Source organism: Seriola aureovittata, chromosome 20, assembly GCF_021018895.1.
Source record: "Seriola aureovittata isolate HTS-2021-v1 ecotype China chromosome 20, ASM2101889v1, whole genome shotgun sequence".
Lineage (NCBI taxonomy): Eukaryota > Metazoa > Chordata > Actinopteri > Carangiformes > Carangidae > Seriola > Seriola aureovittata.
The window spans coordinates 22,896,944-22,924,366 of record NC_079383.1 but is presented as its reverse complement, the minus strand read 5'-3'; the positions used below and the strand labels follow the sequence as shown (position 1 = coordinate 22,924,366).

At 45.4% G+C, this 27,423-nt stretch overlaps 5 protein-coding genes across 7 annotated transcripts in view; 4 read left to right on the top strand and 1 right to left on the bottom strand.

Moving 5' to 3' along the window:
• Nucleotides 1-1,981: 1,981 nt before the first annotated feature.
• hus1 (HUS1 checkpoint clamp component) lies at nt 1,982-6,745 on the bottom strand. 2 transcript variants are annotated; one of them, XM_056363931.1, is made up of 8 exons: nt 6,556-6,745; nt 5,626-5,753; nt 4,739-4,915; nt 4,128-4,235; nt 3,899-3,973; nt 3,329-3,428; nt 2,714-2,848; nt 1,982-2,464 (listed from the first exon to the last, which is right to left on the bottom strand). In XM_056363931.1, exons 1-8 carry the CDS (start codon nt 6,605-6,607, stop codon nt 2,382-2,384), a joined length of 858 nt encoding a protein of 285 aa, XP_056219906.1. In that variant the 5' UTR covers nt 6,608-6,745; the 3' UTR covers nt 1,982-2,381. The 2 variants fall into 2 exon arrangements, with proteins under 2 accessions (XP_056219906.1, XP_056219907.1); XM_056363932.1 differs by lacking the exon at nt 6,556-6,745 and adding an exon at nt 6,332-6,445.
• A 962-nt stretch (nt 6,746-7,707) lies between these two features.
• On the top strand, nt 7,708-9,975 carry cidea (cell death inducing DFFA like effector a). The gene is made up of 5 exons (XM_056363944.1): nt 7,708-8,089; nt 8,173-8,311; nt 8,397-8,549; nt 9,380-9,552; nt 9,646-9,975. The coding sequence occupies exons 1-5, from the start codon at nt 8,022-8,024 to the stop codon at nt 9,746-9,748; spliced, it is 636 nt and encodes a 211-aa protein (XP_056219919.1). The 5' UTR covers nt 7,708-8,021; the 3' UTR covers nt 9,749-9,975.
• Nucleotides 9,976-10,899: 924 nt separating this feature from the next.
• Nucleotides 10,900-17,475, top strand: LOC130161089 (tubulin beta-5 chain). The gene is made up of 6 exons (XM_056364073.1): nt 10,900-11,051; nt 13,492-13,600; nt 14,077-14,187; nt 14,870-14,985; nt 15,502-15,630; nt 15,749-17,475. The coding sequence occupies exons 1-6, from the start codon at nt 10,995-10,997 to the stop codon at nt 16,565-16,567; spliced, it is 1,341 nt and encodes a 446-aa protein (XP_056220048.1). The 5' UTR covers nt 10,900-10,994; the 3' UTR covers nt 16,568-17,475.
• A 7-nt stretch (nt 17,476-17,482) lies between these two features.
• LOC130161090 (tubulin beta chain-like) lies at nt 17,483-22,065 on the top strand. Its single transcript, XM_056364074.1, has 3 exons — nt 17,483-17,582; nt 17,701-18,515; nt 21,843-22,065. The coding sequence occupies exons 1-3, from the start codon at nt 17,499-17,501 to the stop codon at nt 21,913-21,915; spliced, it is 972 nt and encodes a 323-aa protein (XP_056220049.1). The 5' UTR covers nt 17,483-17,498; the 3' UTR covers nt 21,916-22,065.
• Nucleotides 22,066-25,663: 3,598 nt separating this feature from the next.
• The window catches only part of dipk1c (divergent protein kinase domain 1C), a 29,381-nt gene continuing 27,621 nt past the window's right edge, over nt 25,664-27,423 (top strand). Inside the window, exon 1 of one of the 2 annotated variants that reach the window (XM_056364637.1) lies at nt 25,664-26,511. The gene's annotated coding sequence lies outside the window, so the exon portion shown is untranslated. The remainder of the gene's footprint in view (nt 26,512-27,423) is intronic. The other variant, XM_056364638.1, reaches the window with a different exon arrangement.

Here is a 27,423-nt window from a genome sequence, read left to right as displayed (position 1 = left end):
GGAAGAACCAAACCTCATATCATCTCCCCTCCTGTTCAGTGTCTTTATGAGGACAGTTCAATCTGACTCTTCATCCCTCCACAGTCCACAGGGGGAAAACTCACTCAGACACTTAGACAGTAAAATAATAATTATGTTGTATTAACACTCACCTACTTCAGCCTTATGCTTCCCTCTTTCTGCTCTGTCCAGTTAAAATCTGGAGTCTGAAGTAACTGACGGAACAAGTTGAGTTTCAGTTCCTCTCCTCTCCATTTACAGTCTGCCTATGTGAGTGTGTGTTGCTTACCAGTTAAAGGTTCAGAGAATTAGATTTTTTTTTTTTTTTTAGTTATTTTTTGGGCATTTTTGCCTTTATTCGGATAGTGAAGTGAGAGAGAGACAGGAAACTCAGAGAGAGAGAGAGAGAGGGGATGACATGCAGCAAAGGGCTACAGGTCGGATTCAAACCCATGGCCACTGCGGTTGGGAGTAAGCACATGTGGTACGCGTCGTACCAGGTGAGCCACCTGAGTAAATGAGATTTTAAAGAATAATATAGCTGCTTTCCAGAATTTCCTGCACTGAAGAAAACACTTGTTTCTTTTACAAAGGCCTCCAACAAAGAAAGTTTTTGCTGGCTCCATCAGTGTCTTAAATTGGTACCACGGTCACAGTGTCTTTACCATTTGTACAAGTGCAGTCCCAATTTCTTTCCCAGTCCAACCTTGCAGCGAATACTGGTCTGGCTTTACCAAGAGCAGAACCCTGCTAAAGGGTCCAGCTTCACTCAGAACCAACTTGATGGCTGCATAATAGTGACCTCCTACAGCAGACATGAAAACGTTAGCTAGCTTGCCTTTACCCACATTATGAATGTATTCAGCTAATGTTGCTAGCTGGCTAACTGTCAGCATTGCTGTGGAGCATGTCACAATGCAAATGGGAAAATGCTTGTGGTTGGATTGTTTTTTTGCCGCTCTCCTGTTACAACAGTAACTTTATTCAGTTGAGCCTCTTGTCATGTGTCTAGTGGCCACTTTACCTGAGGGGAGAGCTAAGGTGTAGCTAAGGTGTAGCTAAGGTGTAGCTGAGGTGTAGCTAAGGTGTAGCTGAGGTGTAGCTGAGGTGTAGCTAAGGTGTAGCTAAGGTGTAGCTGAGGTGTAGCTGAGGTGTAGCTGAGGTGTAGCTGAGGTGTAGCTGAGGTGTAGCTAAGGTTTAGCTGAGGTGTAGCTAAGGTGTAGCTAAGGACGCAATTGTTCAATTAGCTTCAAACTGAACGAAGTCAAGTCTAAACTTATAGACAACAAATATTATTAATTCACTTCATTTTACCTTTAATAAACCAACGTGAGAGCTGACGGACAGAAAAGTTAACAGACAAAATGAGCAGAACACCAACTCTTGACCAACTCCCCAGTGGCGGTAAATGCTAATGTCGCATTTCTTTGCTAACGAAGAAAACTTGGCTAACTTAAAAATTAGCTAAAATACTTAAAGACAGATGAAATAATTAAACTCACCTTGTTTCCTTTTCTACTGAAGAAAAATAAATCAGTCACCTCTCCCGCACAGCTTTTAATTTAATATAAAATACCATGAGTTACCCTTTCTGTAACATTTTCCGTAACTGTCGATTAACGGTTACCGTATCCGCCTACGTTCCTTTCAAAATAAACTTCACAGGAAATACAAAATAAAAGCAGAGTAAAATACACCAATCTGCTATTATCGTTAAAAAAAATTGAACCACACTCGCAAACGTTTAAAACTTAAACCACAGCGTTTCAAAGCTCATTTTAAATAGCTACACTACTGTCATTTCATTTACTATTATTTTGCTTCGATACTCCTCTTTCAACAAAACAAAAAAGTCATATTTCCTTTTTCTTGCATTGCATGAAAACTGTTGATGCAATGAGATGAGGTTTTAGTAGTGTGTCATGTGGTGTGTGTGTTTGTCTGAGTTTCAAAGAACCTCAAACAGAAAAATCAAAACATGTGCAATTTGCAACACTTTTAATGCAAAATACAGAACAATCTGAACATCCAAACCAACGACTGTGCAAATTTTGTTCTGTTTTTTTCTTGTATCTCAACTGTCCAAAATGTCACGTTTTGGCATCATCCTCCTTCAGAAATGTGTATTTACCTGCATGTTCTTACTCCCATCACAGGTCAGTGGGTAACGTCTTCCTCATGTCCACTGTGAGGACTGACACCAAGCTCAGTCTCATTAAGATGCAGGACAGACTTCCAGACATTGTGGGTTTTGTCTTGTTCTAGGTTCCACATGAAAGAGGATTCCTTTGTGGGGAAACACCGTGAACAGGATTTCAGCACATATTTCATTTCCCCAAACTCACAGTGAGCAGAAATTACTCGAGCGGCCTGCAGACAGTCTACGCCACAGCGGGGATAAAGTACTGCAGAGAAACGTCTTCATGCAGCAGAATCAAGTGGAGGACTCTCTGGTGGACGATATCTGTTGGTGACAGAAAAATAATGACTATTCTGATAATTGACTTATTGTTCAAAAGTAATTATTCTCAAATAAATAAATGGAGGACAAATGTCTTCATATTAACCCAGGTCACTGAGATTTTCAAATCCACGTGGTGTTTCAATTGTTTCCCTTATCATAATGCTGATGTCATGATGTTTGAATTATCACAGTGTATCTGCAGTCACTGGGCAACACCTGCACGAGCTGTGGAGCTGTGGGCTGACTTACTGCACATGGCCTTGCTGGGGTTGACCTGCTGTCCCATGAGGAACTGTTGCAGCCTCCTGATGTCCACTCTGGCCTCGGCCATGGCCTCTGCGTCCCTGCTCTGAGACGCACTGCCGCCCTGTGAGGCGTCATCACCTGGAGTGAGGGGACAGGAGGCGGGGTGGGGTGGGGTGGAGGATGAAGAGACACGTGTGAAACAAGGGTCATGGAACCAGATCATGAACTGTGAGCTTCTCCATTAGCTGGGAAGAAGAAGAACTACACTACAATAATAAAGCTGCATCCTTACATTTCATCTTATTGTTAATTTTTCTGTTCATATTTAAGATATCTGACCTGCAGTACTTGCTTGTTTATATTTCTTCTTACTATATTTATTGTTATGCGCCAAAAGACCAAAGAAAATTCTCTGTTCATTGAAAACCTACTTGACAATAAACAATTCTATTGTATTAATTGATTACTTTTGCAGGCTTTGGTCCACTAATCAATGTAATGGACAAATTAAAAAATCCTAAATTTAATCTCAATCTGTCCAGTAGATGTTGAGATATTGTACAGGATTGTTGTTAGTGCACCTAAAAAAACAGGTGCAATAACGAGCAGTGTTTTTACCCCACGGAGGGTTCCCCAGGTCTTTGAAGTGAGTGGTGACAGAAACCAGATCAGTCTCGATCTTCAGGTTCATCTCTCCGCTCAGGTTGGCCTCGATTACCTGATACAAACACACACAGACAAACTTTAACTTACACACGTCACCTCAGAGTTTCTGCAGGTTTCAAGAAGCTGGACATGAGAATTTTCACTGAAGCTTTAGACCAATCAAAAGGGCAATTCAATTTTCACGGGGTGTTATTATTTTAATAGTTTTGTCCATAATTTTTTATCAGCAGTGATAATGTTGACATATTTAAGCAGGAACACGTTTCCCTGCACACATCGCCCTCAAGCCGCATTCAGACAGGATTAAATTACAGGAGGAGGGGAGGAACAAAATGTCATCCACCTGGACGCCATGTTAGTCTGTCATAATCTTCATCTTCAATAACGTCCATCCACTTCGTCTTGTGAGACATTTCAGTTTCAAAATCTGCCTCCAAACTTTTCCGTTCACCACATTAGTTCATGTTTTGTTTAATTGATTTTAAGATGATGTTAATGTTTAATATGAATATCTGATCCTACCAGGAAGTTGGAGAGGTTCTTCATTCTGTCCACGACGTTCTTCATGGTCTTCAGAGGAGGCAGGTAGATACTGACCTGCAGGGACAGACACATAACAAGAGACATTTTAAAAATCACCTGCACTTGTAAAGGAGGACGAATTCCAGAGGGAAGCTGTCGTCTGATATTTGTCTCCAGTGTTTGGTTAAGTATTCCGACATGTATGGGACTTTCCGGTGCTGTCACTTACATCAAAGTCTGGCATGCTCGGTTCTTTGAATTCATGCCAGAGTTTCCGGGGGATGACGTCAACCGGGACGTCGTGAGTGACAACTCGGCTGATGCTGGACAGAGTGGGCTGGACAGAATGAGAAGCAGTTATGTGTCTCAGACTTGACAAAGCTCTGTGATATTGTCATAGTTAAACCTGCAGTAACTCATTTTTCTGGCCACATGTTTTCAGCAGGAACAAGTGGTGAACACTTGAACACATCATCACCAAACCGCATCTAGCAGTCACAGAGCAACATGATCATTCACGTGGAGGGGTGTTTGTGTCACCTCATGAATCTCAGTCCAGTATGAGCTCAACTACAGAGGCTTTTACAGCCGATTCTCTGGTTGTTTCTGCTGCCCCCAAGTGGCCAGAAATAAAACATGAAGAGAATAAACCAAGATTTTATCAGTATCAGTGATACAAAAAAATAAGCATATATAATTACAACCGTTTTTAAGTTTGAATAAACTTAAGAGATCTGAGGCCTGATGTGGATGTAGTGGGACAGTCTGTGGTGACACACAGGGACAAACTGTCCTGCAAGAAATGACTTTGAGTTGGTTAAGTCATTTTTTCAGTCTCACCAGCTCTGCAGCGATGGTGAGGCAGGGACAGTGCTTCTTGGTCAGTTTCACTTTGACGGCCTTGGCGTTCTGGACCGTCTTCAGGGCTCTGGACAGGTTCTCTGGAGTCACCTCCAGACATATCTCATTGTCCTCAGAGGACACGCCCTCCATCTGGTACTCGTCGAAGAAGTTGGCCTGCAGGGAGGAGGGACAGGATGAGCTTCTTGCGCTCTTTCTACAGAGAAGAAGAAACACTGAAAACACAGCACTAAGGACGGCGGGCAGGATTCTACCCCTCACACACCCTGTTGCCTCCCCTCAGGACGCCGGCTTCACTGCCCCGGCTGCAGGACACAGAGGAGGAGGGGTACGTTTTGCACAGTTGATTGATTTTTGTTATTTTTGTGTTTCTTAATGCCAACGCTATGTTCCCTTTAAACTACCCCCCGGGGTCAAATGAAGTTTCTTGAATTTAATTGTATACGATTGTAGACTGATCACTCAGCAACGTTTTGATCACTGATTGATCATTTTGTTTCATCTTTTAAGATAAAACATCAAACATTCTCAGGTTTCAGTTTCTCAAATGTGAGGATTCGCGTTTTTTTGTTTTATCTCAGTTTAAATTGAACATTTAAGATTTAGACAGTTGTTCAGACCAAACAAGGTTGAAAGTGCTTCACAGTGTCTCACACGGACCCATTCAATGATCTTCTCCTTTCTAGATTACCAAACCCAGACATTATTTTTGCTACTCTACTTCAGAAATATGTTTTAATATCTAATCTATCCTGGTGTCTTGAACTCGTCTCATTTTCCTGTCAATTTTCCAAGCTCCTTCCAAACCTGCCTCAACTCTAGGTGTTTTCTTTCCCGACAGGTGAAACACTGACGTGTGCTCTCACCTGTGACAGCTCACACCACATGCTGACCCCTCCATTGGCCACTTTACCAGACAGAACGAAGAACAGGTTGTCTGGAGTCAGTCGCAGGACGCACATCTTCGTCAGCTTTGAGATGGTGGTGATGACTCCTGGCGAGGATGAGGAAGGACAAGGTTAGGGTTAGGACAGGTTACTTTCAGACACAGACAGAGACCAGGTCAGTCAGCCAGGAACTATTTACTGAATTTAAGACCACAACATTTACAGACGTGGTAGATTAAAGTAAAACTATACAAAGTTTACATATAAATAAAATTCATTCGCTGCCTGGAAGTATCTGAACATTGTTTAAAATGGCAGAGAGCAGATATGAGTCACTGTGTTTCAGAGACAAAGGCTGAGAGTCAATGTGTTTAATGAGTTTGATATGTGACACAGTTCTCTTCAGGATGCTGGAAATTGTGCTCTGAGCTTTTATGTTTTCACAAATAGATATGCAAATATAATATTAGGAAGCAATAATCTTTCTTTAGGCTTTATAATAAATAATAATAAATTAATATATAAAGTAACTGGACTAAATTCACTACGATAAAGAACAAGGCTGGACTTGACACCACATTTCATTTCATTCTTTCTTTTGGTGTCTTTTAAATTAGGTAAACGAAGCAGCCATTTTTAAGAAGTTAAGTATTTCAGCACTAAATATGATATATATATCACACACTCAGGCCGAACTGGAGACTGTCTCTGACATGTCCCAAAACTTCAAGACTGGACAAACTGCCGCGTTTTGAAACGTGTGTAGCGTCATATTATTTTCAATATCAAACGTGAAAGTTTTCGTGCGTACGTCTGGTGGAAGCTAACGGGCTAGCTGCGTTAGCTGGAAGCTAACGGGCTAGCTGCGTCAGCCGGAAGCTAGTTTAGCTAACGGCTAAAGCTACTCACGGGTGAAGTGGTTGAGACACGCGATGTCTATGATTTTCCCTCGGAACTTCATCAGGAGTCGTGGCGGGGAATTAAAACTGTGAAGTCGGTGAGATGTTCAGCTCTTTGGCTTCAGGCGGAATATTTTTGCAGCGACCCGCGTTTGTTTGTTTGGTCCGTCCGTGGCTAAGGTCCGGCGGAAACAGCTGCCAGCGTCAATCTGTTAACCGTTCCTTCTGATGGGTTACACTTCCGGTTTGTAAGAAACACTATTCATATACTGCAGCTATTTCTTCATTCTGTAATGTATTCTATACTGGAAAATATATTTGATTATATATCTATATTTAAAACTCCAATTATATCCACAAATACAATACCAGATGTGGAAATCATTTCTGTCTTTCAAGATTTAAAACAACGACAGTAGAGTGGTTGTAAAATAAAAAATTACCATCATAGATTATCATTTATTTGAATTTGAGGTGTTACTGAGTTTCCCCTATTTCCCTTTATCAGTGGAAAAAAAACTATAACTGAATGCTGAATGAAAAGAGCAGAATAAGTAATTATGAAGGTTACCCATTTCTAATTAACTGCCCCAAAAGCAGAAAAATATCTACAGTAATAAAAGTCTTATGTATGAGAGTGTGTTAAGAGAAGGACCAAACGAACCCAGTCTCTCTGAGTGACCTTTCCTTGTGTGTAAGTTCTTTTTTTCTGCAGGGTGTTGCAAATAAAGGCCTGATTATTATTTGCTCAGCAAATTAAAATGTTATTGCTAATCTCCAAGCTCCATTAGTCTGAAACAAAAGAATACCAGCCGGATTCCTCCAATAAGCTCCTTAAGTATCTGGACCAGAGTCAGGTTAAAGGTTTTGTTCCTCAGCACTGGAGCAACAGAGAGTGGAGAGTGAATTATTACAACAGTTCAGAGGGAAATCCTGTTCTTTTTAGTCACTGTGTGAGTATATACAATCACTGACACTCATATGCTGTTTAAGATGATGCTTTCTATTGTCAAAGTTGACATTTTTCTCTTTTACCTTTTGTACTTTCATTATATTTTGCTGGTGATACTGAAGTGGATGCAGGACTTTTACACTGATTTACACAAATGAGCCATTTTTCACAGTAAATACAGAGAAAGAAGAAGAGTATTTTTTATTTTTTCCCTGTTTTTAACACAGATTTGGTTTTGTTTTTTGTCCTAGTGTGTGCTGTAAAATATATATAAAATCTGTCTTTTGAGTCGCTGTAAATCACCAACTTTTTGACCTGCTGTGTGACTCTTTTTCTGTGTTCCTGTTCATTCTTGCTCTTCGTGAATAAAGCAGCTCTGTCTTCTATTGGCTCGCTGCTCTGACCGGTGACCAATCACAGGCCGTCGTTGTTAATAAAGCCTTGGTGTGGAGTCGTCCGTCAGCTGGTCTCCTCAGGTGAGTCTGGAGCTGGTTCTTCTTCGTCACGGACGGACTCGCATCACCATGGCGCCGCTGTCCCTCCAGTCCGGGGTGAGGTACGCCAGAGCTCTGCTGCCGGAGACTCTGCTGAGGTGGGTGCTGGTGCTGGTTCTGTGTCAGTCTGTGGCTCTCAGCTCTGAGGATACTAAACGTAAGACTGTAATACTCGTGGCAGGTCGGTGTCATCAGTCCAGACGTCCATCTCTCGGCACATCCTGTCCCCGGCTCAGCCTCGCTGCTTCACGGTGTGCAGCCAGAGCCGGAGGCGGCGGCGGAGCCTGGCGGCCTCCTCTGTGGACGAGCTGCTGGAGCAGGTTTCATGTCACATGTTTCTGAAGTGATCAGATCACAGAAGTCGCCATGTTGCTCAGGATTCAGTCCATTTCCTCTGTGTCTCAGGTTGCCGCGGTGTTTGTGCTGTCCTGCCACTTTCTGACCCTGGTCCTGGAGGAGGACGGGACGGTGGTGGACTCGGAGGACTTCTTCCGGTCTCTGCCCAGCAACACGCCGCTGATGGTGCTGGAGAAAGGAGAGATGTGGACGCAGAACAAGGTGAGAGTCAGCTGAGAGGAGAGACCAGGTGAACTCATCACAGCCGCTCAGAGGACGTGTGAAAGGATGAGGTGAAATTCACTGAAGGAAAAAAGTTCTGTTCTGTGTTTCTGAGCTATTTTTCTCAATTAAGTTTCTTTTAAAGAACTTTTCTCTGAATTCTGGGATAATTTTCAAAGCAGACAATTATTTGTATTATTTTTTTAAGAAGACTTCTGTAAATAATTATGACATAATTCAGAAACACAGAGCATATTTTGTTTCTCTCAAGTGAATGCATTAAGCTTCCATATGAAAATACTGTTGCATCAGTAGAAACGCTCTGAAGAGACGGACACAAGAGAGTAAATGAGTGAACACAGTAACTGACTGCATCATACACATGAAGTATTTAGATATTAATATAAATCCAGATCTGTCTGAACGTTTGAGGCATTAAAAATAAAACTGAGGGTGTTTTCAGAATAAAAGCCATGACTACTTTTATTTCTCAGTAAAGAGTAAAAACCTAAATCAGACCAGTATTTGCCTTTAAACCAGCACCGGTTCTCCTCGTGCACCTGCTCAGTTCTGCAGGTTCTTGTTGTTGGTTGTGTATCAGTATTTTAAACATGTGTGGAAATGAATCCAAAAGCCTCATTTGCTTAAAACCTGAGGATGTCGAACCACAACTGAGTCCAGATTCTCCTGCAGGTGATTTATGTTCAAGTAAATCACCAAATGTGGTGTTCTTCAGTTCGTCCACAAGATGGCAGCACGTTCCCGTGTGTGTTTCAGCAGGTGTGATCTCCACAGCATCACATGCAGGTTTTATTCACTGTACGTTTCAGATCTTACCGAGCTTCCGTCAGCCGAAGAGGAATGGGATCGCTAAGCTGACCTTTGACCTCTACAAGCTGCACCCTAAAGACTTCCTGTGCTGCTTCGGCATCAAGGCCACTGTGTATGAGATGTACACGCTGTCCTACGACTTCAGGTGCACCACAGTGAAACAGGTGCTCAGGTGAGTGGACCTCGACCGGAGCCGCTCTCTGTTGCCCTGACTGATGCTTCCTTCATGCAGCTGCAGTGTGTTGGTTTCGTCTCTCCCCGTCAGGTTGGTGCTGCGCTGCTTCACCTACCTGACCAGACTGGCAGGTCAGCTGCTGCTCTGCACATCCTCCTCCTTACTGCAGTTCACCGGAGACGACGACTGCTAGTGTGTGTGTTCATTTAACGGCTCACACACTCCGTTTGTTCCAAGATGCAGCTGATGAATCTGCTCCATCAGACTGAGATGGTTTTATTCACATTGAATCATGTTTTAACCGTCTGAATGTCTGTAGTTTCTGTGTTTAGACGTTTTATCTTTGTAAAGCTGTAAAATAGATGAAAAATGTTGCTGCTGTAAATCAAACGTATAAATAAAGATTGTTTTTCTAGTTTATCCAGATCTCTAAGTTTCTGTCAGAAAAAAACAAATGATCTTTAAAACTAGAACCACCTCTTCGTGGTCGTATCCCTCCGCCGCTCAGACTTCCAGGTCACATCCTGTTTATCCAGAGTCAGAGAACATGAACTATTTGTGTGAAATTTTGTGATAATTGCTGTGTGAAGTCTTGAGTTACAGAGGTCACACTGACCGTGACCTTTGACCTTTAGCCACCAAAATCTAATCGGTCTATCCTTGAGTCCTGGTGAATGTTTGTGTCAAATGTGAAGAAGTTCCTTCAGGGTGTTACTGAGACATCGCGTCTACAAGAATGAGATGGACCTGAAAACAAAATGGCCGCTCCGACGGTCCCTGGCGGAGGATTTAAAAAGAAAAGAAAAGTGGACACTCTGGAGACAAAACTCTATCAAACTGATTTTTCTCACTTGATTTTCAAACAAAAAGAGTAAAGTGCATGTTTATATTTCATTATAGAGCTTTAAGTTAGTTTAGACTTTGTTTTCTTATGGCGGGAACAAACAACCACCTGACCTCAGGGCTGAACCTGAACTCAGCTGATGGAGACGGACATTAAACGCCGTCTGCTGCAGGACGGAGGAGCTGCTGATGAATTCCTGTTTTACAGCTCAGCTGCTGCGGCCTCAGCAGCAGCTGAGCTCTTCATCATCCTCTCTGAGGGAACGTCTGCACATGTTCCCTGCAGGTGGTCTTCCTCATTCCTCTGAGCAGAGTCAAACCTCCACCTGCCTCACCACACTCTCCTGTTTGTAGCAGGAGCTGCATCTTGTTTAATGCTGAGTGGGACAAACTGGACTCTGGCTGGAGCCCATGGGTGCCCCCTCCCCTCAGGGCGTGGTCGCATGAACGCGCATGAGAGGAGGAGGAGGAGGAGGAGGAGGAGGAGATGAAGCCGGTCGCTCGCCCCCGTTGAACAGACGCGCACCGGCATCGGGCAGAAGAGGAACCGACAACCCGTCAGGAAACAAGCAGAAGAAACAGAGGAAGAAAGAAAGATGAGAGAAATCGTTCACATCCAGGCGGGACAGTGCGGGAACCAGATCGGGACCAAGGTACAGAGCGGGTTTTGTTCCGTGTTGTAGACTGAGGCTGATGAAGTTTACAGGACTCACTCTGACTCACTGGAATAACCTGAGCAACACGTGCACCGATATAATACATGCACATATTTAATATTTCAGTACATGGAATATCTGAACATATAAAATAAAAACATGTAAACATCATATATGAAACCTATTAGAAAGTGGAACTTTTAATATCTAGCTCGTACAAATATGTATGTTGTATATATTGTAGACATGTTATATTAATATATATCCATCTCTAAGCCTGTCAATACCTGATCCTATATATATGATATTGATGTTATAAACAGGACGGTCCAAAAGTCTGAGATATACATGTTTAAAATTAATAAGAAAATAATAATAAAAACATATATAAACACATACAATCTTTATTCTTCTTGCAACATGTTACACCATATAAAAATTAATCATATAGTTTTATTATATGCACATACAAATTTTACTATGGGTAATTCCCACGTTATATAAACTTATATCTTCATATATATGTGTGATAATACATCACTCTTGATATAGGGGCATATATGTCATATCTTACATGTGTGTGTGGGAAGCACAGAAACATGTGACACGTGAACTCTGGAGGACGGCGAGTGAAACGTGTTCATGCTGAACAGGCAGATACAGACAGAGGAGTGATGACTATCATGGATCTGCAGCTGAAGTTTCCAATCAGTTAGAATGAATGAATGAGTGAATGAGTGAGTGAATGAACGAGTAAATGAACGAGTGTCGGGAGCCTCTGCTCTCTGTCCTGTAATAAACTCATCACAGTGGTGAGGGGGAGTGAAGTGAACTCTCTGAGCCACTGTGAGACTATTCAAGGAATCTGTGTGAACAAACACACACAGACACACACACACAGACACACACACACACACACACACACACACACACACACACACACACACAACTATTCCAGTGCGAGTTCTGTGGGCTGTAAAAGTCAAAAGGCGTGAACCAGAGAAGAAAGTGAAGCAAACAAATGAACAGCGAGCAGGTCACTGTAACCACAAAGGCTGCTGGGTAATGACCCACTGTGCCTGTGTGTGTTTGTGTGTGTGTGTGTGTGTGTGTGTGTGTGTGTGTGTGTGTGTGTGTGTGGAAAGTATGTAACTCAGCAGAGACACAGCTTTTCAAACAAGGGCTCGGGTTGTAGATGAAAGTAGAGGAACAGCTGCAGCAGTTAAAGATCCAGTTCATGTTGCAGATCTACAGTCAAACTGCAGAGATCACAAACACCAGTCTGTTCGTTAATTAACCCTTTAAAGGGTCAGTTCACCCAGATCAGGACGTTTCTGACATGCAGGTTAACTGGAGCAGCAGCCTGTCCAGGGTTTACACCCAGGCATCAACCCTCAAGGCTTAAACATGAAGAACATGAAGCTGCAGTTCCTCTAACGGCCACTAGAGTCTGGCTCCAACAGTGAGTCAGTCCCCATAGACTCCCATGTTAAAATGTCCAACTTTACAGCAGAAATAAACATGTTTACAGCCTGGTACAAAAACTGTTTTGGTTTCTAGAGCTAATTTCCTCCTTCATGACACCTGTTTATATAACTCACCTGTTTATATAACTCACCTGTTTATATAACTCACCTGTTTATATTTTATTAAGGACTAAAGTTATGGAGGATTGAGGGCGTGGCCTCTTTGAGTGACAGGTGGGTGAGCATATGTTGTTACAAACTGACATTCATCAAGGTCTCAGCTCCACCCACGCCCCTCCTCTCTGACCATTTAAGGATTAGCTGGGAGTTAGGGGGTGGAGTCAAACACTGCCAAGATGGCGAGGGTGGAGCAGCTCACTGTGAGCAGCTCACTCTGAGCTTCAGAAACCTGTGGGTGACATCACGGAGGCGGCATCCATCTTTATTTACTATGTGTGTATACCCGCCTCTCTCCCAGTGTCCGATGGGATTGGCTGATGGATGGATGGATGATGGATGGATGGATTGTATTGGGATGGAGACAGAAATCCGAGAGCTCGTATCCAACACATCTACTGTAGTTATGCATTTTGTTTTGCGTGAGTTTATTTTCTGTGTTGAAAGAAACAGAACCATCCCTCTTCCTGGTTGGACAGACGTCATATAGATCCTGTAAATACAGAGGTGACAGAAGTGGAAACTGTCCACAGACGACTGCAGTCCACTGTGTCCCTGCAGACTCTGACGGCCTGGACTTTAAAAAAATGTTAAGCTATTTCTCTGTTGGCGTTAAATTTCATTTCCACAGCCACTGCCAGTTTGTTTCATCTGAAAACAGCAAAATCTCCAGCAATTTATTAAAACACGTGGAGCTCTGCAGGTGGAAAAGGTGAGAGAGGGCAGGAAGTCAGGCGTTATCTGAGCTCTTTTCTTCTTCTTCTCTTTTTGTGCCGCTGCTGTGACTCGGTCAGTTTTGGGAAGTGATCAGCGACGAGCACGGCATCGACCCTGCGGGAAACTACGTGGGTGACTCGAGTCTTCAGCTGGACAGAGTCAACGTCTACTACAATGAAGCATCCTGTAAGTACAATGTGTGTGTGTGTGTGTGTGAGTGAGTGTGTGTGAGTGTGTGTGAGTGTGTGTGTGTGAGTGTGTGTGAGTCAGCGTGAGTCACACACTTCCCCTGAATGACTGGTGATGGTCTAAGTTTGGCTTCTACTGAAAGATTAAACTCAAACTAACATGAAGCCTTTAGTCTTTATTCATCACTGTGATTTTTTTTCTTCATTTTATTAATTTCATCTTCCATCAGTGGATTTAAACAAGTGTTTCCAGAGTTGACCAACAAAAAGCCTGATCACCAGATCACTGAGATACCGAGGAAAACTTAAAATCATGATAACGCTCAGGCGAGTTCTGCAGCGTCTCTGTGACACTCAGGCCCAAATTATAACAAATACAACTTTAAGTTTTTTCAGTGTCGCTGTTACATTGCTGCTGGCAGCTGAAGAAGCAGAAGCTAAACCCAGGACTGACAGTCTTCTCTGTTCGTGCAGCACATAAATACGTCCCCCGGGCTGTGTTGGTGGACCTGGAACCAGGAACCATGGACAGCGTTCGCTCAGGAGCCTTCGGACAACTCTTCAGACCGGACAACTTCATCTTCGGTAACAATCACCAGGATGTTCATTAGATTCTTTGAAACATATTAATTTACCAGTTACTGGACTGAGCAGCTTTTTTTCTTTTACTAATGAGTAACTCCAATTAAATTCATCAGTTTGATAAATATCTGAACTTAATTTTATTTTCTTGCTTTAATGGCACAAATATGAAAATCAGTGGCGTGTGTTTGTGTCTGGTGTTGCCTCTGTCTCCACCAGGAAACATCTGAGTCTTTAGCTGCTGAATGCTCCACAGTCAAACACTGAGACTGAACCACAACACGCCACAAAAACCAAAGCTAGGAGCTAAAAGAGACTGAATCAGCAGCATAAGGTGCATTTGACTGGGTGTTAAAAAAAGAAAGGGATTATCGCAGCTTTCAGAGTGGAGGTTTGTGCGGTTAAACAGCACAGAGCTGCAGCAGCAGTGAAACTTTCCAGCATTAAATCTGCACAGCGAACAGACACAGCGAACAGACACAGCGAGTGTTTTATGAGAAGCGGGAAGGTCGTAGATCTCGGTCTGACTCACACATGAAATCAAATCCAGCAGCTCCTCCGTCCTCCTGTCCCTGAAAACTGGGTCACCACTCCAGTCTGTGTCTGCACGCATGTTCCCATCTGTTGTGGTGATCATTTTACATTTCACACATGGATTTTCTCCCTGCTGATTGGTCGCCCGTAGGTCAGACAGGTGCGGGGAACAACTGGGCCAAAGGTCACTACACGGAGGGGGCGGAGCTCGTGGACTCAGTCCTGGACGTAGTGAGGAAGGAGTGTGAGCACTGCGACTGTCTCCAGGTGAACAGCACCACTGGTTTTAAACTTTCATGTGTCCGAGGTAGAGCTGCCTGAAGGAGGTAGGAATAATCTCATTGGCTGGGTTGAACCCCTGTGGGCGGAGCTAAAGTACACTTTTCTTCTTTTATGTTTGAATTTACAGGAATCATAATCTAGTAAAGTAAATCAATTAATTTATAGGCATCACTATCTCCTTGATTATTTTTCATAAAGGATGAAAGTTCCTCACTCTCAGTTGCCCCAAATGCCCCAAATGCCCCAAATGCCCCGGGTCCTCTGGTGATTAGATTTTGATAATTGGATTAATTGCAAATGTATTTAATTTATTGTCGGTGTCCACTATCATTTATTATCAGATTAAATTACAGTAGTTCCTGATCCGTTTTAATCTTTTATATAGAATAATAACATGGCTGCTTGTGTTTACACATTCAACTGATAAGTAAATAAACAAACACAGAACATAAATGTGTAAACAGGAAGCCTGACGATGAGCTGATGAACTTGTGCCTGCAGGGTTTCCAGCTGACTCACTCGCTGGGGGGCGGCACCGGCTCAGGCATGGGCACCCTGCTGATCAGCAAGATCCGGGAGGAGTATCCCGACCGGATCATGAACACCTTCAGCGTCATGCCGTCACCTAAGGTATGAGGAGGAACCCTGTGTGTCCGTCCCCTCGTCCTTTAACCCTCGCTCGCTGAAACCCTTCCGACGGCTCGTGGTGTTAATCCTTTCTTTTCTCTTCACGTTCTTGACGCATCAGGTGTCGGACACGGTGGTGGAGCCCTACAACGCCACGCTGTCGGTCCATCAGCTGGTCGAGAACACAGACGAGACCTACTGCATCGACAACGAGGCTCTGTACGACATCTGCTTCCGCACTCTCAAACTCACGACGCCAACCTACGGCGACCTCAACCACCTGGTGTCGGCCACCATGAGCGGCGTGACGACTTCCCTCCGTTTCCCCGGACAGCTCAACGCAGATCTCCGCAAGCTGGCCGTCAACATGGTGCCTTTCCCCAGACTCCACTTCTTCATGCCGGGGTTCGCTCCTCTGACGGCGAGGGGCAGCCAGCAGTACCGGGCCCTCACCGTTCCCGAGCTCACCCAGCAGATGTTTGATGCCAGGAACATGATGGCGGCCTGCGACCCTCGCCACGGCCGCTACCTGACCGTTGCCACCGTCTTCCGCGGGCCCATGTCCATGAAGGAGGTGGACGAGCAGATGCTGAACGTCCAGAACAAGAACAGCAGCTACTTCGTGGAGTGGATCCCCAACAACGTCAAGGTGGCGGTCTGCGACATCGCTCCGCGCGGGCTCAAGATGGCCGCCACCTTCATTGGCAACAGCACGGCCATCCAAGAGCTGTTCAAGAGGATCTCAGAGCAGTTCTCCGCCATGTTCCGCAGAAAGGCCTTCCTGCACTGGTTCACGGGCGAGGGCATGGACGAGATGGAGTTCACTGAGGCGGAGAGCAACATGAACGACCTGGTGTCCGAGTACCAGCAGTACCAGGAGGCCACCGCCAACGACGGCGAGGAGAACTTTGAGGACGAGGAGGACGAGATCAACGAGTAAGGAGACCGAACACGAGCGGTAAAGGTCTGAGAGAACACTGGTAGAGGCATCATGGGAGGTCAGGTCCAGCTGTTCTCACACAAAGAGACAGTTAGTCAACGGTGAACTAGTTCGTTTGAGTTTTGAGAACTGATTCTTTTGGGAAAGTAAAAACATTAAACAGCTGCATGAATCCAGTTGTTCAGACGAGTAATTCTTGGGCACTGATCAGAAATCTGGATTTAAAAATGGTTTCTGGTTCCTTATAAAGGGAGTAAGTTATTATTTTATTATTTTATAAACCTGAAATCTGATGGAATGACAAAAAAATTCATCAACTAATTCATCTAAAGTGAAAATACTCGTTAGCTGTGTCCTTAAAAACAAGCAGGACGAGCTTTTCTAATCTAAAACACCACTGACGAACTGTCAGTGTGTTCCACCACAGGTTTGTTTTTCTATTTATCAAACTTCATAACTTCTACAATAAACAACTTTTATATACTTTTATCTGAGGAGGTGCACACTTCAACATAACCCTACATTTTCCCTGGTTTCTTCTGACAATAATAAAAATCCTCCTCGAACGTTAACATGTCGTCTTTGTCTAAAAGAAATCAAACTTTAACCACAGAGGCATCAGATCAGAAAACACTTGTGTCGGTGTTGAAGACGGTGATAAATGACCCGTCTGTTGTTTGATACGATCGTCTGTTGATCGACCACGACACTAAATGTTTGGTCGCAGTTGGTAAAATAAAAACCTGATATAGAAACGCACCGACACGAAACTCGAAACCTTAAAGGGGAAAGAAAGATGATAGATATGATGATGATAGATAAACAGACACACACAGGCTGCAAGATCCCGATCAACACTGTTTGTATTGTGTTTGAGTGTTTGTTGTTTTCAAACTGTGACTTTTGTACATGTGGCGGCACCGGCTCAGGCATGGGCACCCTGCTGATCAGCAAGATCCGGGAGGAGTATCCCGACCGGATCATGAACACCTTCAGCGTCATGCCGTCACCTAAGGTATGAGGAGGAACCCTGTGTGTCCGTCCCCTCGTCCTCTAACCCTCGCTCGCTGAAACCCTTCCGACGGCTCGTGGTGTTAATCCTTTCTTTTCTCTTCACGTTCTTGACGCATCAGGTGTCGGACACCGTGGTGGAGCCCTACAACGCCACGCTGTCGGTCCATCAGCTGGTCGAGAACACAGACGAGACCTACTGCATCGACAACGAGGCTCTGTACGACATCTGCTTCCGCACTCTCAAACTCACGACGCCAACCTACGGCGACCTCAACCACCTGGTGTCGGCCACCATGAGCGGCGTGACGACTTCCCTCCGTTTCCCCGGACAGCTCAACGCAGATCTCCGCAAGCTGGCCGTCAACATGGTGCCTTTCCCCAGACTCCACTTCTTCATGCCGGGGTTCGCTCCTCTGACGGCGAGGGGCAGCCAGCAGTACCGGGCCCTCACCGTTCCCGAGCTCACCCAGCAGATGTTTGATGCCAGGAACATGATGGCGGCCTGCGACCCTCGCCACGGCCGCTACCTGACCGTTGCCACCGTCTTCCGCGGGCCCATGTCCATGAAGGAGGTGGACGAGCAGATGCTGAACGTCCAGAACAAGAACAGCAGCTACTTCGTGGAGTGGATCCCCAACAACGTCAAGGTGGCGGTCTGCGACATCGCTCCGCGCGGGCTCAAGATGGCCGCCACCTTCATTGGCAACAGCACGGCCATCCAAGAGCTGTTCAAGAGGATCTCAGAGCAGTTCTCCGCCATGTTCCGCAGAAAGGCCTTCCTGCACTGGTTCACGGGCGAGGGCATGGACGAGATGGAGTTCACTGAGGCGGAGAGCAACATGAACGACCTGGTGTCCGAGTACCAGCAGTACCAGGAGGCCACCGCCAACGACGGCGAGGAGAACTTTGAGGACGAGGAGGACGAGATCAACGAGTAAGGAGACCGAACACGAGCGGTAAAGGTCTGAGAGAACACTGGTAGAGGCATCATGGGAGGTCAGGTCCAGCTGTTCTCACACAAAGAGACAGTTAGTCAACGGTGAACTAGTTCGTTTGAGTTTTGAGAACTGATTCTTTTGGGAAAGTAAAAACATTAAACAGCTGCATGAATCCAGTTGTTCAGACGAGTAATTCTTGGGCACTGATCAGAAATCTGGATTTAAAAATGGTTTCTGGTTCCTTATAAAGGGAGTAAGTTATTATTTTATTATTTTATAAACCTGAAATCTGATGGAATGACAAAAAAATTCATCAACTAATTCATCTAAAGTGAAAATACTCGTTAGCTGTGTCCTTAAAAACAAGCAGGACGAGCTTTTCTAATCTAAAACACCACTGACGAACTGTCAGTGTGTTCCACCACAGGTTTGTTTTTCTATTTATCAAACTTCATAACTTCTACAATAAACAACTTTTATATACTTTTATCTGAGGAGGTGCACACTTCAACATAACCCTACATTTTCCCTGGTTTCTTCTGACAATAATAAAAATCCTCCTCGAACGTTAACATGTCGTCTTTGTCTAAAAGAAATCAAACTTTAACCACAGAGGCATCAGATCAGAAAACACTTGTGTCGTTGTTGAAGACGGTGATAAATGACCCGTCTGTTGTTTGATACGATCGTCTGTTGATCGACCACGACACTAAATGTTTGGTCGCAGTTGGTAAAATAAAAACCTGATATAGAAACGCACCGACACGAGACTCGAAACCTTAAAGGGGAAAGAAAGATGATAGATATGATGATGATAGATAAACAGACACACACAAGCTGCAAGATCCCGATCAACACTGTTTGTATTGTGTTTGAGTGTTTGTTGTTTTCAAACTGTGACTTTTGTACATGTGAGCTGTGAGTGTCTGAAGAGAGGTCGAAATAAAAGCTTCTTTCAAGGCCTTAAAGTGTTGCATGTCTACTGCGTTTGTGTGTTTCCATCTGTACTGTGCGTTATGTTCTAATGGACCTGTCTCTGCTGCTGTGTGTCCATGTTAAACATGAATCGTCTTACATTGGTTCAAGCATTTCTTACTTTAATTATTATTAAAAGTTTTGCTATCGCTACACAGCTAACATTAGCATTAACAGCTCTTTACTTACCTGTCAAGAAGAAATGTGAGTTCAGCATCAAACCCTCTTATTTTGCTTCTGTTTCCATCACTTCTTTTACTCTACTGGAGTTAGCATGCTAACCAGTTAGCCTTGTCACTTTCCGATACCGAGTCACTGTAGCACTAATCAGAGGATTAGTATTCAAATCTCCTGTATTGTAAATGCAACAATGGCAGAAGCTCTTGGTAAAACTGGTAAACAAACAGCTGTTAATGCTAACGTCAGCTATAGTATGTAGCTAATGCAAAACTTAGTTAAAGCAGTCATTATAAAACAGGTTTTTAGCGGCGCGAGCTGTCCGATGGGCCGACACGTCTTCAGAGACGTAACGTTGGGTCTGTTGGTCTCCATCTTTGAACATGACCCCAGAGGATGAAGAGACCATGTGCTCTATTTTATTTCATGTCCAAAGCGTTAAAACAACACGGTAGCTGTTCGGTCACTCTACGTGGACGGCAACTAACCGTAACAACCTAACGCCACTTTACAAATTAAATATGAGCAAAAAAAATGATCTACAATACATGAATTTGCGCCATTAATCAAAAGTTTCTCACCATCAACCAAACAGTAAAATGTTTCTGCGTATACGACGTCAACAACTCGTCAAATCAACAGTTTCCAAGTTGTTGCCGCGACCTGAGGCGGCGTTCACGTGAATTATCCCCTGACTTTTCATCTAGTGCCACCATCAGGTCACGGCTTTTTGAAAATATCACATTTTAAAAATCTAATTTGGGTGGTCAGACCTTTAAAGGTTTTGAATACAGTTTTAATCTTGTGTATGTAAAAGTGATGCCTTCATGGTTTGACTTTGATGTCTGTAAGGTCAAATATTAAAGACTGTGAGCGGGCATTACACGTCTGGTCAGAATTGTAACCTTATTTCTTTTGAATAGATCAGACAGTTCCTAAATCAGACTGTTATTTATTTATTCAGACTGTATCCTCCTGCACATTAATGTATCTGAGCAGTTAGCTCTGACACAGTTTTGTCTGTAACGCATCAGTCAGCTGAATGCCTTAAACTAACAGTAAACAGCAGAAGTTGTGTCGAGGTCGCGAACTCACCTCACTGACACAACAGCACATCGGACAGAGAGAGAGAGAGAGTCAGCCGTCAACAGCCTGTTAATCTCCCTCGTCCAGCGCTGTGTGTGAGAGTTGATTTCCCAGCAGTTCTGTTTGTGTCGTGGATTAGAGGAGAGCAGCAGCGGCGCTCGCCGTCACACACAAAACCGCTTGGCTCATGTCTGTGGACCTATTCTCCATCTGCCGCTCTTTGTATCTGTGTCTCTGCCAAACGTCCAGCAGACTCCACATCAGTCCTCCAAACAGCAGTGCTGTCGCTATGGTTACACCATCCGTAATACACCAGATATAGAGATCGTCACTTCGTGTGTTTAAGGGTTCAGACTTGGTTCTTCTAGGGTTCAGGTCTGACTTACGTTTCACTAAGTACATTTACTCAGTGTTGACGTCCTTGTCCTTTACTTGAGTATCTGTAGATCATAAAGGAACATAACACATTGAGTCTAGACCCCCCCCACCTGTGGTGAACTGAACTGATTGGACGGAGTTTAGAGAGACACACACCTGTGTATATTCACACCGCAGGTCAGGATAAAGACCGGGACGTCCAGTGAACTCTCTGCACAGCTCTGAGATCAAACCGTGGCGAGACACCGGTCAGTTCTGAAGCCCTGAGTGTTCCCAGGAGAACAGGGAACAAGAACCGTCCAGACAAACTGAGGGACCAGTGAGAAGGACCTGGGTCAGGGAGGAGACCACGAACCCAAAGGTCACTAAAGGTCACAGCTTCAGAACTGAGGGGAGAATAAATGTATTTCTGGTGGGGGGGGGTCTGATTAAGGGTCTGAACACTCTTGTAAGCGAGAGATTTCACAAAGATCTATAAAAACGTGTTTAAGTTTCACTGACTGTCGACTGATCAACAAAAATGATGAATAAAATAAATGATAATAAAGTTTTATCTACAACAGAGTAAAGTGAAGGGGTCTGACGGCCTCCTCTGCTCCGACAGTCTGAGCAGGTTAGAAAATATAAAGTCTTCTTCTCGTAGATGAAACCACACCGCGATACACGGCAGAGTCGGGGCTGATGTTTTACTGTTGTCTCTCCAACAGGAGCTGGGACGCAGAGCAGACGTTTGATGAGCCAATCAGAGAGCAGGAAGACAACCTGAGCCCAATCAGCTGAAGGCAGAGGCGGGTCGTCTGAAAACAGCCCTGCAACATTCGTGTTTTCTGATTTTCTGAAGATGTTTTGAAGCAGCCGTGATGATCCAGGATCAGAGTTTGTCTTTTAATGTAAAACCAACAATTAAATAAAAATAAGTTTCCACTGCGACTCATTAAACTTCACAACTCGCTCCTGGTGTCAGGGAGTTTTTCTACATGTTCACCATGAATGATGCTCAGGGTGAAAGGTCAACATGAGACCCGTCGGTCGCAGTTACTGGCATCATGTACAGAAGTGTGTATTGATGATTCCTCTGCTGTCATTGATCAAGCTTCAGTAAACATCCTCAGTGTGATCCTGGGCTCCAGAGCTTCACTGATGCCTCAACCGTCCATGACAAGAATCTAACAGCTGGTACGAGGAGTCCTTGTGACCTCTAGTGGTGAAGGCTGGAAACTGCAGCAACACAACACTAAATCAGAACGAGCCACTTTAATGATCATAGACTTTCCAGTATTTAATTGTAATGAATTAATTTAGATATGATTGATATGAGCTGCTGCTGTTTTCAAGGGTCTGATCTCAGTTTAGAAACTAATGTTTTAAACTTATAAAATGACATTATAAAGGTCAATAAACAGGTCAGAGTGAGAAAATCTCCTGATGACATCATTGTGACATCATCAGGGAGCGCCTGTTTCATAAATTGGAGATGAGGAATTTGAAAGACTTGTCTACTTACCAGGCAGGGAGGGTCCCATTAAAGATGCTGTCCAGTTGCATTGTGGGAGATGTAGGATCCTTTTTTTAAAGTCAGGATATTTTGGCCTCTGCTAAACAGATATGGATGTTTCTTTTCTCCTCTCCTTGTGTCTTTCCTCTCCTCTCCCCTATTTTCTTTCCTTCCTTCCTTCCATCCTTCCTCTCCTCTCCTCTCCTCTCCTCCTCTCCTCCTCTCCTCCTCTCCTCCCCTCCCCTCCTCTCCTCTCTCCCCTCCCCTCCTCTCCTCTCTCCCCTCCCCTCTCCTCCTCTCCTCTCCTCTCCTCCCCTCTCCCCCTCTCCTCTCCTCTCCCCTCCCCTCCTCTCCTCCCCTCTCCCCTCCCCTCCTCTCCTCTCCTCCTCCCCTCTCCCCTCCCCTCCTCTCCCCTCCCCTCCTCTCCTCTCCTCTCCTCCTCCTCCTCTCCTCCCTCCTCCCCTCTCCCCCTCTCCTCTCCTCTCTCCCCTCCCCTCCTCTCCTCCCCTCCCCTCCTCCCCTCCTCTCCTCTCCTCCCTCTCCCCTCCTCCCCTCCTCTCCTCCCCTCCCCTCCTCTCCTCTCCTCTCCTCTCCTCCTCTCCTCCTCTCCTCCCTCCTCCCCTCCTCTCCTCCTCTCTCCTCCCCTCTCCCCTCCCCTCTCCTCCCTCCTCTCTCCTCCCCTCTCCCCCTCTCCTCTCCTCTCCCCCTCCCCTCCTCTCCTCCCCTCTCCCCTCCTCCCCTCCCCTCCTCCTCTCCTCTCCCCTCCTCTCCTCCCCTCCCCTCTCCCTCCTCCCCTCCTCTCCCCTCCCCTCCTCTCCTCTCCTCCTCCCCTCTCCCCTCCCCTCCTCTCCTCTCCCGTCATAATTTCCTGTAATTATCACGAGTGACCACTGGGTGGAGCTGCAGCACAATTCTGTGTCTGACTGATCAGGAACATTTTATTGCCAATAACTGAACTCTCATGCATTCAACCAGCACCTCAAGGGCAAGTGAAGTGTGTGTGTGTGTGTGTGTGTGTGTGTGTGTGTGTCTGTGTGTGTGTGTGTGTGTGTGTGTTGTAAATGCATGCATGTATTCCAGTGAATAATTCCACGTCCCTCCTGATTTCTTCTGCAAAACAAATTCACCTCAGATTAAACTGGAGGAAACATGAAGCTGCAAATGTTTTTGCTGAAGCAGCAGCTTCTCACTCCGAGTTTCAGTCGATTCAGGAACCTGGAGACGAGCAGCTGCCCCTAACAAGTGACCTCGAGTAATTGGCTGCGGCTAACGAGGAGGCTGTGATAAGTGATTGGCTGTAACACGGCGGCTCAGATGAGTGGATGGTGTTAACGAGAGCCCGTCGCTGCCGAGGGGAAGAGCGCCGCCACTGATGGTTTAATTGGTAATTACAGGCAGAGAGAAGCTGCTCTGCTGGGACGAGGCCGAGCGGCGGCGGCTGGGCTCTGAGAGTCTGATTCCAGCCTCTGACCCTGGATCTGGTTTTCCTCGGGTTTCTTTATGGGCGCCTCTTTACGTTGTTCAGTGTTTCCTCCTGGATAGAAGTGTAAGTTCCCTTCCTGTCGAACTACGAGTCCAGCTGTCTATTAGTGACACCGACGGTTCAACAGTTTGAATCACTTCTTGTTTCTTCAGAGGGTGAAACGGTCGCGACAGAAAAGTTTCATTCATGTGTTTCCTCTCCCGTTCATCATCTCCTGACGTCTCTGACGAATCTTCTTTTGTGACCAACTTTCATTTCAGTTTTCTGATTTAGTTTCTCGGAGGAAGGAGTGACTCCTCTCATGACGACAAGCTGCCACAGACAAAACCAGGTTCATCACAGGAACCATGACAACAGGAGAAAGTTCCTTCAGCAGATCTTGTACAGATTCTACTTGACTTTGAAAACGAAATCTTCCAGATGCAGACACGACCCTCCTCCTCTTCTGCACCGACAGACTCGGGGTTGATCCATCGTTGTCGTAGCAACAGAGCGATTCAGTACGTCAGAGAGGACGGACGAAACACGAATTCGTTCACCTCTGAACATTCCCGCTGCAACTTCAAAAGTCCAAGTTTTCCTTCATTTTATATGAATAAAGCACAAAGTTCAAGAAAGAAAAACTGAGCATCAAGTCATTAATCTGACTAATGAGCTACTACCATTTATAACTAAAAGGAGCCTGATGGTAAGTCGGTAATAAATGATGATGTGTTTTACACTTTATAATAAGATCATTATGATAATAATCTGCCCTCTAGTGGCCACTAGTCTTTAACTGCAGCTTTAATGTATCAACCACATGAATGATCAGTGTGGTGTGTGTCCTCCCTCAGACGCTAACATCACACACACACACACACACACACACACACACACACACACACACACACACACACACACACACACAGCGCAGTGTAAAACCCGTTTCCCTCCTGCAGACACCAGCCTCCACATGCAGCAGCCTCCTCAGTAGCTGCTCCTCTGTATGTTTGCAGGACTTTATTGGCGTTTTTACAAATAGGGCAATTACCGACATGCCTTGGGCCTCTGAGCTGCTTTTATTGGAGCGTTTTGCCGAGTAGAGGGGAAAAGGGTGAGTGTGTGTGTGTGTGTGTGTGTGTGTGTGTGTGTGTGTGGTGGTGAGGGGGGGGGCAGGAAAGGAAGATGGTGGAGGAAGCAAGGAAAAGAAGAAATAAAGTGAGATAAATGGAGGGAGAGCTTTTAATTTGGCGAGGCTCAGTGAAGCCGCATGTGGGGACTGAACCTTAGCAGAGACTTGCTGCCGTGGTAACGGGGTAAAGAGGGGGGGGGGGGGGGGGGGGAGAGGTACAGTAGCATGTAAATATAAAGAGAGGGGTGAGGAGAGAGGGGAGGGGAGGGGAGGGGGGAGAGGGTCTCACCAGTTTGAAGAGGAGGGGACGCCAGAGGAGCCGCCTCTGTTCTCCCCCCGAGGACACACTCATACACACACACACACTCACACACACACACACACACACACACACACACACACACTCACACACACACACACTCACACACACACTGTGGGTAAGAAAGGAAAGAGAAAGGAAAAAGCCGGGAGTGCAGCAGACTGAAGGGAGGAAGGAAGAGGAATGGGGCTGAACAGAGCAGCCTGAGCGCAACACACACACACACACACACACACACACACACACACACACACACAAACACCCTCTCTCTCTCTCTTCCAGGCAGTGAGGAGCGTCAGACGGAGGGAGAGCGAGGCAGCAGCAGGAGTGTGAGGAGGAAGCAGAGCCGCTGAAACAGCAGGCGTCTGCCGCCTGACAGTCCGGACTCAGGGTTTACAGGTCGTCTCTGGCTTTATCCCCAGGAGCATCTCTGTGGAGCGAGACCTGCTGCTCCAGCTGCTCTCACTGAGACCAGACCTGCAGACGACATGATCGCTCACAGTTTGGAGATTTAACCGTCACAGCTGGAGAAGTTCAGTCACCTGGACTTCAGACCTGCTGACGAACTTATTCCTGGCACCTGAAGGCGCCACACGCCGAAGGATCACCAACATTCATCATCTTACAGGTCTGAGGTTTAGAGATCTGGACTCACAGGCAGCAGGATTACAAACAGGGTCCTGTTCATCACCTGCTGACAGACCTTCAGTGCGGCTCAGGAACTCTTGAAGGGTTAAATCCTGGTTTTGGAGTTAATCATCGTCTCAAGTCGAATTGTCTCAGCTGCATCTGTGGAGTCAGAAGTCTGAGTTAATCCTGGATTCAGAGCAGAACAAACATTTATTATTTCACACTCACACAGGGAGAAGTTAAAGTTCGAGGAACTCCTGTTTCATACGGTTTCATTTTCCAAAGGAAGACGTTTGGATTTTAGGATCTGAGAGACACAGACTCATGGACTCAAGGTAAGAATGTGTCACACTCATTCCTTCATCAGGGGCAAATCAAGAAGCTAAAGTATGTAAAGGTTTAGAAAGTATCTTTAGATTTTCCCTCAGCTGCTTCAGACGATGGAGGACTTGAACAGACCACCGTCAGACCTGTAGCAGTCTGCATTACCAAACCTCTGCTTTTTACCCTGAAGTGAAAACAGTATTTTAACCCTTTGCTCGCTCCAGCGTCTCATGAGACTCTCACTAAGAGAAGTATCCGCTCGCTCGTCCTCTGAGCCTGCGAGGAGTTAACTGTGCAGCTCGCAGCCTCTCTTCACATTTCAGAGATGCACAGCGGCTCTAAGCTGCGACTCCGGGACTCGAGGACTCGAGGACTCGAGGACACTGAGGAGCAGACTGCAGGAGCCACTTCACGGTGGTGTGAGATCTGGAGGGTTTGTTCGGCACCTGTCACATCTGAGCGAGCGCCATCAGCTTCTGTTTGACTTTCTGCACCACAGTTTGTAGTGATTTGCTCCTTTTGCATCAGTGATGATAAAAACTAACAGACAGAACGAGTTCTCTTCTCAGGAAAGAGACAAAGTGCAGATGTGCTCATGTGTCCAGGTGTGGACCGCGAGCACCAAACACATCACATCATACAAATAACAGCTGATATCTGCAGCGATCTCGGGGGAGCACTTTGGAAAACAGCTGCAGCAGCTGTCGGCTCTTTGCCACCCACGTTCCCATCAGCGAGAAACAAACACTGATATTTTAAGAAGCCGGTGATGACTGACCACCTCCTGCTTCTCCTTCCTTTAGGATTTGGGGAGTTGGATTCCTTCATCTGGATCTCTGGGGAGTCTTTGATCCGGACGACAGCGGCGAGGTCCAACGACTTCTGGCAAGTATCTGTGTTCTCCACGGTGCCGGTTGTGGTTT

What these genes read in the sequence shown, in the direction of transcription:
- cidea (XM_056363944.1), top strand. Translation starts at nt 8,022, where the DNA reads ATGGCGCCGCTGTCCCTCCAGTCCGGGGTGAGGTACGCCAGAGCTCTG. An exon ending in TGGACGAGCTGCTGGAGCAG is followed by an intron (nt 8,312 to 8,396) that starts GTTTCATGTCAC and finishes TCTGTGTCTCAG; the next exon opens with GTTGCCGCGGTGTTTGTGCT. An exon ending in ACAGTGAAACAGGTGCTCAG is followed by an intron (nt 9,553 to 9,645) that starts GTGAGTGGACCT and finishes TCTCCCCGTCAG; the next exon opens with GTTGGTGCTGCGCTGCTTCA.
- LOC130161090 (XM_056364074.1), top strand. Translation starts at nt 17,499, where the DNA reads ATGGGCACCCTGCTGATCAGCAAGATCCGGGAGGAGTATCCCGACCGG. An exon ending in GCGTCATGCCGTCACCTAAG is followed by an intron (nt 17,583 to 17,700) that starts GTATGAGGAGGA and finishes TTGACGCATCAG; the next exon opens with GTGTCGGACACCGTGGTGGA. An exon ending in GAGGAGGACGAGATCAACGA is followed by an intron (nt 18,516 to 21,842) that starts GTAAGGAGACCG and finishes TCTCTCCAACAG; the next exon opens with GAGCTGGGACGCAGAGCAGA.
- hus1 (XM_056363931.1), bottom strand. Translation starts at nt 6,607, where the DNA reads ATGAAGTTCCGAGGGAAAATCATAGACATCGCGTGTCTCAACCACTTC. An exon ending in TGTGGTGTGAGCTGTCACAG is followed by an intron (nt 4,916 to 5,625) that starts GTGAGAGCACAC and finishes TCCTCCCTGCAG; the next exon opens with GCCAACTTCTTCGACGAGTA. An exon ending in TCACCATCGCTGCAGAGCTG is followed by an intron (nt 4,236 to 4,738) that starts GTGAGACTGAAA and finishes CATTCTGTCCAG; the next exon opens with CCCACTCTGTCCAGCATCAG.
- LOC130161089 (XM_056364073.1), top strand. Translation starts at nt 10,995, where the DNA reads ATGAGAGAAATCGTTCACATCCAGGCGGGACAGTGCGGGAACCAGATC. An exon ending in CTACTACAATGAAGCATCCT is followed by an intron (nt 13,601 to 14,076) that starts GTAAGTACAATG and finishes CTGTTCGTGCAG; the next exon opens with CACATAAATACGTCCCCCGG. An exon ending in GCGTCATGCCGTCACCTAAG is followed by an intron (nt 15,631 to 15,748) that starts GTATGAGGAGGA and finishes TTGACGCATCAG; the next exon opens with GTGTCGGACACGGTGGTGGA.